At 39.3% G+C, this 9,320-nt stretch overlaps 1 protein-coding gene across 1 annotated transcript in view; it reads left to right on the forward strand.

Moving 5' to 3' along the window:
* The window catches only part of LOC106805156 (uridine phosphorylase 1-like), a 15,462-nt gene that overhangs the window by 2,328 nt on the left and 3,814 nt on the right, over positions 1-9,320 (forward strand). The window contains exons 2-7 of the mRNA XM_014806652.1: positions 1,507-1,560; positions 2,088-2,223; positions 2,577-2,738; positions 5,556-5,670; positions 6,215-6,285; positions 7,732-7,870. Of these exons, the coding sequence (XP_014662138.1) occupies positions 1,507-1,560; positions 2,088-2,223; positions 2,577-2,738; positions 5,556-5,670; positions 6,215-6,285; positions 7,732-7,870 (677 nt within the window). The remainder of the gene's footprint in view (positions 1-1,506; positions 1,561-2,087; positions 2,224-2,576; positions 2,739-5,555; positions 5,671-6,214; positions 6,286-7,731; positions 7,871-9,320) is intronic.

Raw genomic sequence — 9,320 nt, forward strand, 5'->3', positions numbered from 1 at the left:
GTACGCGCCATCTCGTGGCAACTTTCATAACGATTCCCATGAACATTCCTTTGAGAATGTTCCTGATACCATCCCTGTGCCTTCCACTGTTTCGGCGTGTATGTGAACACATTTGGGACTAACAGGGTTTACTAGAATCCCACCACTCCACCACAGAGTCACCGCAGTAGACGTTAGATGAGCGCTGTCGCTCCGCGGCACTTGTTTCATTCATTTCCACCTAAAAATCTTGCTCTAAACTCGCTCAACATTGCGCGTGCGTGCGTCTGTGTGTTGTCTGCTCGTGTCTGCTATGCCTCCGGACAACTTTTGTCCGAACAACTATGCCTCCGAACAACTTTTACTAGCGGACGTTAGTGAAACGCGCTCGCGATCGATCGAGCCCAGTACTTCAATCAAAGGCGCCGCTGCCGCGCACATGGCTGGAAAAACGCGGCATAGCTGTGTCAGATTTTCGTGACATATCACTGTACACGTGTATATCACATGTCAACAAGAAAACCACGGTATTGCGCTGGTTACGGTATGATAATTCTAAAATATTACACCGCGATAATCTCACAATACCGGTATACCGCTGCATCCCTGGTATCCGTCCCTTCTCACACGCTCGATATGAGGTTAGTTACACGTGATGGTAAGATACTCATCCCGGCCTTCTCGATGTGTGAGAAGGGACGGTTACCAGTCTAGGTGCGTTCACGGGGAAAGCTGCAAACAACATTCAGAATTCAAGCAAATCGGCGTAGAATTGCAGTTTAAAAAACATTTTTTCAAGTACATGTAGGTTCCATTTATATTATTTGTATTCGTCAGTATTCGAATAAGGATGACGCGAATAATGAATACGTATCGTCCAACAACAATATTCGGTACACCGAATACGCGAGTGTATTGATCGGTACAGCCCTAGATCTCGGGCCATCCTTAAAAAATTATATCTTTGCTGTCTTCCGACCGACCCACGAAAATAGCCGCGACCCAAAAGTTTTACATTTTGGGTTCTCAGCACAAAAGAAACAAACATAAACCGAAGTGGTAAAATTTATGTTTTATTTCATTTTATTTCCATTTCATATAAACCATAAAACACGACAGTTTGTTACAAATAATCATAGCAACGAGTAAATACATTATCACATGCATAACCCCTACTGAACTGCATAGAAATTCTGTGTTTGAGGATAACTCTCATATCTGGCCAAATCGCATATCCGGAAGGGTGCCGGTCCCGACATGGCCGGATAAAGGAGATCGGACTGTACTTGGCTCTGCTCGATCTCCACAATAGGCCAAGCGATGACACGATTGGATCGCCAGCGCAATGACTCATGGGCAGAAGAACCAAGACAAGCCTTCCGACCTCAGAAACCTTCCTCAAGCCACAGAACATAACCCTAGAGACAGTAAAGCAATGTCTAGAAGGCTACAGAGAGAAGATTCATTTTGGTGGTTTTTCATGTACCTTTTCCAATGTTATTTACTAACACTGCAATTTTTTTACAGTTATTGTACAAGCACGGAAGTTCAACCCTCAAGAATGACTGATAGCAAAAATGAGTAAGTGCATGTGGAATAGATATGAAAATAGCTTGGTTCCTTTCGTTAGTTTTACCCATTGTACGCACATTGTAAGAGCTCTACTACTCTCTAAGTTTATACTACTTTCCCTCCATTAAAGGAACCTAAGTCTGGATAACATTCATTATTTCCCTCATCATTTACGATGGCGCCCCGAGTTCACAGACCTAGCTGTATATTCGAATCTGAAGGGTATGCGAGAACGGCTGCTCGGCTGTGTGGCAGTGGTAGGTTGGATGCAACACGTGGCTGGGGAAAACCATGAATGATCATGAATGATTTCTAAGACTTTTGTGACTTCTCACACACCATGCAGTGCAAGTATTAGCACTATTTATTCATGATCCAAATCTTCTAGACAAAGTGCCTAGAGAAACCAAAATCTTTCATGCTTTCCAACCATTATTGTTTATATTGATGACATCGTTATTATGATTGGCTTGGACTCTATATTGGAACACGTGGTCATACTCTAAGAGGTTACTTAAAAATGTTTAACTTTCCAGTGAACATGAGAAGGATAACAGGTTCGTTGTGAAGCTGAAAAATCCACACCTAAAAACAATGACAGAGGATGTCCTGTACCACTTCACTCTGTCTACAAGCACCCATGACCTGCAGGACATGTTTGGCGATGTCAAAGTAATTAATGTTGCATGGCAAATAAATTCACTAAGTGAATATTACTTTCAGTGCATTTAATTAACTGCATTTAGTTTAACATTTTAGTTAAATTACAAGTTTTGCATCAAGTTTAACTACTTTCATGAGGTATTAAATTGTATGATGGAAAAAGGAAATCTTGAATCTTGCAATGCATCGAGTTCATAAGTTGATCCAGTGTATCTCACTGAGTAAGTTATTTTCAAAAAGCATAATTAATGCTGATTCTAAAACTGTGAAATAAGGAAAGCGCCAAAGCCTGTCAACAGTCATTTGTGTTCCTTTCTTGTACAGTAGTTTCACTTATTTGTCTTTCCTATGGTTTTTTTTAGTTTGTATGCTGTTCTGGAAGCCCGAAGCGTATCGCAGTGTTTGCTGAGTACATCAGAGACGAGCTCAGTATCAAATTGCCCGTAGGCTGCACCCTGGAAAATATCGCGAACAAAACTGATCGATATGCCCTGTACAAAATCGGACCAGTCCTAGCTGTGAGCGTAAGTAGGCATATTATGTATACTGGTGTGCTATTATTATGCGCACACATTGTATGCCTGTAGGCATTTTCAGTGTTGTAGTGTTTGTAGATAAGCTAAATACACATTTACAAGTGAATATATATTGCTATTTTAAATGATACAACTTCCAAATCATAACAGCTGGCCTATTTTAAATGCTGCCAAAACTTGCTCATAATAGTCTATTTCAACCGTAGGATTTCATAATATTATTTGTTGTAATATCGTTTTTATTTTTATTCATAGACAATATAATAGCACATCCTTTTACTCATTATCCCAGGTTGCACTTGGGACAATATATCATGATTTTACCCAGGGCGGGGTGAATAGCTAGTAGCCACATTAGAAATTAATGTTCAATATGCTCTTATATAAATATAAATACTGTAAACCCTTGATCCTGTAAAGGATTCATATCGAAAATCTTTGCGAATGGCCAAATTTGCAAGTGCCATTCACGGGATTCAAGGCCATAATAAAAAATATTGTTTGTTTGCCCTCGCCCGACCGACCCGCCAAAAAGGGGCCGACTCAAAATTTTTTATTTATCTTTCCCATGCTTTTTTTTAACAAATTGTATCACTGTACATTATATAAATCTGTAGGCAATACATTATATGTACCAAGCAAAACAAACATTCAACATAAAAAGTATCTCTACACAAGCACACCTGAGCATGTAGACACCATGCTGAATTTGTAAAAAAAAAGAAGCCTGTCTACCTACCTACCCAAACTTTTCAGCCTGGGTCGGGTGAGGGCAAACAAAGTTTTTTTTTAATGTGGCCTCAATACGAGTACACTATATTATATATAGGAACACTGAGCATGACCTCTATTCCGTATCTTGTATATATACAATATAAAGGTTTCATGATGTTTTTCGTTGCATCATTTCATTGCTATTTCATGTAATCATGAAAACAGACATGTACATATGATCATGAGTGAATAAAAATACTCCGTCTTGTGCGTTTTTATTCAAGCCTAATCGTGTGTACTCGTCTGCGTTTAAATGCGTAATTTCTCAATTGTAAAAAACATTGCACACTTTATTTTTATTTACTCCTGATATGATCTAAGACATTTAAAACGCAATAGTTTGGTAATTGAGTAATTAATGGAGAAGCTTCTATGTTTGCCTTGATATTATCTAATAATATTTAAATGTTATCAAGCTCACGTTTGAGCAGAAACATGTATTGTCAGTTTCGATCAAATGAATGAATGTCTAAAGGTGTGTTTATAGAGAGAAATATGAAATTATTGACTATATTTGAAATATAAAAGACACAGTGAGCCTACCGAATGCTTCACGGTGGGTCCTACAGAGTCAGCATTGGCTAGATTCGTCAAAGGTGTGTAGTATGAATGACTGGTGTAACACACTTGTGCGTGCCGTGCGGTTTTAACATCAATACATCAAGTTGCTACATTTCCATTAATTTTGCATAACTCTGGGCCAGCTTTAGAGCTGGTGCAGGCATGGTGTAGTGGATAGTATTGGTTAGTTAACCGTATCTTTCTCTAGTGCTGGAATGAATGATGCATTTTAACATTCTCACTATATGAAAATTGATAACAACTACACAGTTACACATTACTTGACTAATAGAATAATCAATTGTAGTGTCTTTACAGAATATACTGCCCATAATAGTATTGTCTTTATACCATCTGAACAACACATGCGTATCACTATTATGCTGTGCACTGAATTGATATATATCTATCAGTCTCTCACAGTGCAATTCCGGGGGGGGTGGGCACTCCCATTGTTAAAGGTACTGGGGACGTGCCACTTGACATATTTTCCGAACATCCTTATTGGAACAGGGTTATCTAGACACACAGCAAGCAAGCTGATATTGGCCAAATATTGGCAAAAAAATATTGGGCCAATATCACCAGGCTAATATTGAACCAATATTGGCAGATATTGGCAAAACAATATTGGTCCAATATCACCAGGCCGATATTGGACCAATATAGGCAACCAGTATTGCAACAGGGTATACTTTTTAGTGCAGTATATTTGGACAGGGTATACTTTTTAGTGCAGTATATTTGGACAGGGTGTATTTTAGGGCGCAAAGTGGTTAGCGACAGGGTCAGGTTTTCTAGGTCCCCGAGGCACCCCTCTACCCAGTTCTGAGGCGAGTGCCCCCACCCTCCCCGTGTGCAAATATAAAGTTAGTAGAACTTGTGCATGCATATGGGATCCTACGCTCGCACGCAGAACCCGGATCTTAATCCACAAACTTCTATGTTGACATTTGCTCATATAGAACTAAGTAGAATTGTTATAGGTGCGCTGATTGAATTCAGCTTAAAAACAATCTCCCTGGCACGTGTTTCCTCAACAGTCATAAATTGTATGGCTGAACCTATAAATAATTGCTTCACGTCCGTAATCAGTAAAGTGTATGCGTTTTCGTGCCAGCATATCTTGTCATTTACTAACTTATACCATAAACTAATCACATTTTCAGCATTCTATATTTTTTGCAGTATAGTGTGCACTATAAATAGAGAATAATGACTTAGATTAATGGGACTGGACGAACTATTAACTGGTTAAAACAGTGAGAGTTTAATTGGAAACTTGCATTAGAAAGTTTCAGATATGTTCACAATGAATAATCTCAATGCATAAGATTTTTTATAGTCATTCTCTGTTGGCTGTTGAGACATTGAACGATTTGAATTGGACATGTTTACAGAATCCTGATGAAACGTATACAGATTTGCTGATAACTTTATGTCTGTGATGTATTTTACTACATGTTCCAGCATGGAATGGGCATGCCGTCGGTCTCCATTATGCTGCATGAGATTCTGAAGCTCGTCTACTATGCCAAATGCAAGGATGTGACGTTTATTCGCATTGGCACTTCAGGGGGGATAGGTACGTGTCAAAGCAACTTGTACACTAAAGAAATAGTGGCAGGCTCTCTCTCTCTCTCTCTCTCTCTCTCTCTCTCTCTCTCTCTCTCTCTCTCTCTCTCTCTCTCTAGATACATTCTTGATATAGCTTATGATGGTGTTTATTAGTTCTTGATATATATGTATATATATATAAGATAGTTCTAATGTAGGGATACAGTCAAGCCTGTGTTCGAAATCACCTCTATAGAAGGAAGAAGAGTATCTTTGTTATTTTTCTTTAATTGAAAAATAACAAAAATACTCTTTGTAAACAGGTATCCCTTTGACGAGTTGAGTAAGGTGATTTCGAACACAGGCTTGACTGTATCCCTACATTAGAACTATATTTTTCGTATAAAATAGTTAAAAATACTAATAAAACTACTAATAAGATACAATGTTTGATTAGCAATAGCATACCCTACCATTATAAGTGAAACTGGTGACATAACAACTTTTTTTATGTTAAATTTCACATACTGACCAGAAGATACGATGCTCATTAGTGTTGTTTTATTAAAAAGGTTTGGATGCTGGGACTGTAGTGGTCAGTGACAAAGTAGTGGATGGCCGCTTTAGACCCGTTTTCGAAGTGGTAAGTTAATCAAAATTTATTGTTATTATTACGCGGTGGCTACGCGTCCGGTCATCCATTACAAAGCTCTGCACAGATTCCCAAAACCACGTCACGATTAGGCCACGCCCCCTTTCAAATCGTTGATTTTACTATTGCTTCAAAAGTTACAAAAACACATTTCTTTGATAAAATACCTAAAGGTAAGTATTATTATGGTAAAAACTTATTGTTTATTGTTTTTTAGTGAACAAAATATATAGTTGGGTTCACAACAGAAATATATGACCGGACGCGTAGCCTGGGAGCTGGGCGTCTGGTAACCGGATTCGTAGCCACGGCCTAATTATTAAATGACACTGCTCGGAATGTGAGAGAGAGTTTCGCCTTTATGTTTTCTCATTGTCATCACTTGTCATTGAAGCAACTTGGACAGATTTCTTGACAAATTTTCGTGAAACTTTATACAAGTGTAGGGGATGACAATATCTCAAATGTGTTCGTATTTCAGGTTTAGTACATAATGTCAAGGTAACTGGTAATGTAACTCTTAAGCTAATGTATTCCTTTTCGCCCTTAATGACGTCGTTGATGTGTTTGGTAATGCTTCGTGATCAGCCGTACCTAGAGCAGAGATGCCAACCACTACGATTTATCCGTATTTTATACGAATTTCGTTTGCATTTTGACCACTACGACCAGTTTGCATACAACTACGATTTTTATTACGATAAAAAAAAAATCATTTTGATGACATTTCAAGTGTTTTGTTTCAGTGTTACATTGATATAACATGATTGAAAATAACTACATGTATTTAGCAGCAAATATCAGTGTGAACTTATTGTCATTTTGGGTCCCAGAATGCAGGAAATTGCATCTCAGAATCAAAAAATTTCTGGGGGGGGGGGACATGTCTCGAACCCCCTAGCATACTCGTGACCCTCGGACTACAGATTTCAGACATCCTCACTACAGTTTGCTCAGGAAAGTGTTGGCATCTCTGCTAGTGGTCTAGTCTCCCTAATCAGCATTCCTATTGTTTATTAAGGCTATTATGCTGCACTGCCGTACTACTATGATTTAATTGCTATTATTACTATGATGAAACGTTGTATTATAATTTACGTGCTATTACTACTACGATAAAAAACCGTATTACATATCCACCCAAAGTTATCCACACAAAATGTCTGTAACTGAGGAGATTCCTATTGCAAGCAATGCAGTAATTAGTCACGACTTGAAAAATCTTGATTTTATTATACATCTTTATTTAGTGTTATTTGATACCAAGTTGGGCGTTTTATCAATCCGGTCAATATCTTTGTTGTATATAATCCTGTTTTGCAATAAGGATGGTTAAGCACAAAGAAAAATGGAAAAAAATTGGCATCTCCCATATTGACATGAGTCATGTTTTTCTGTCACGATATGTTGTGAAATTGACACGTTTGTCCATTGTAGCCAATCCTGGGTAAGGTGGTGGCTCGCCCAGCCATTCTTCACCCTCAGATAGCCAATGACCTCTTGCACTGTAAAAAGCCTGATGACGTTTTCAAGATTGTCGTTGGTACAACGATGTGCACACTTGATTTCTATGAAGGTGAGTTACCCGGGGGGGTCACTATATATGCCGGTATTACCCCATGTGCGTTCTCACTAAAAATAATAGGCCCCCTAGTGCAAACTGCACATTGGAAAACCCTACCCCCTATTGCAGACACAATTGAAGAATACCACCCCCTATTGCATACACAATGAAAATATCCCACCCCCTACCCGGACCCCTACCCCCTATTGCGAGGTCTTGCAGACAAGTGGAGGGCAAAGAGTGGAGGGAATGGAGGGGGCCCGTGAGGAGGGCCTACTGCGGGCGCGGTGCTTGACTTGAACGATCCCGAGGGCTTATTGCGGGATTAGCTTTGTAAAGGGGGGCCTATTTGCTACCGCGCGGGCCCGCTTTAGAAGTTGAAAAACACCCCCCTAACCCGCAAAATTTGGAATGCACATGGGGTAATACTGGCATATATAGTGACCCCCCGGGGTGAGTTAAGACTGACGTATAAGTAACTAACTTATTTGGGGGTTAAGAGTAGTGCCAACACCATTTCTAGCCGTTATGCTTTAAAAGACGAAACTATACATTATATAGAAGAATACATATTGCACTTTACCCAGTTGATCATACATTTCGGCCTTGATGAGTTTATATGAAAACCCCATTGTGTATGCATGATGTTAACTAACATGTTTCATTAGCAGCCCTTGTACTTTTTAAAGTGATTAATTGATCGTTTATGCATGTATATGCCCTAACGTATTGTGGGGCCGTATATTCTGTGAAAAAATCACCTCACTGAGATGACGGGACTACACATTATTTAACCACAGATAAATTATTTTTACCGCAGTTAAATTATGTAGAACAAGGCCTCTGATTGGGTAAAAACGGCTATGATTGAACTGCAGTTAAATTATTTCTACCGCGGTAAAAACAATTATTTCTGAGTACGATGGTCAACCATAATCACCTAGTTGTGGCGGGCGGCCTGGGAAGATAAATGTGTCTTCACGCACGAGTAATCGCCCGCAGAATTTCTTATCAGAGCGTGGTAATTGCGAATATGTTAACCCATGTAGCAACATTACTGTATCCTTATTCTCACAGATTCTTTGAAATACTTGAATAATATAAATGTATTGATCAGTGATATATTTAACTGGGTTATTTAGACATTTAAAAGCTTGTCACGAGCCCTTTAAAATATATCAGGATTAGGTGGCGACGTATCATACAGGTGGCAGTTCGTGCCAAAGCATACTCATCGTGCATGTACACGCGTCACTGTGTTGGTTACGTGCCTCTAGGTCAAGCCAGAGTAGATGGCGCGTTCTGTAACTACACTGTGTTGGTTACGTGCCTCTAGGTCAAGCCAGAGTAGATGGCGCGTTCTGTAACTACACTGTGTTGGTTACGTGCCTCTAGGTCAAGCCAGAGTAGATGGCGCGTTCTGTAACTACACTGAGCAGGATAAGAAAGAGTTCCTACAAAG

This window comes from Priapulus caudatus, unplaced genomic scaffold (genome assembly GCF_000485595.1).
Source record: "Priapulus caudatus unplaced genomic scaffold, Priapulus_caudatus-5.0.1 Scaffold102, whole genome shotgun sequence".
Lineage (NCBI taxonomy): Eukaryota > Metazoa > Priapulida > Priapulimorpha > Priapulimorphida > Priapulidae > Priapulus > Priapulus caudatus.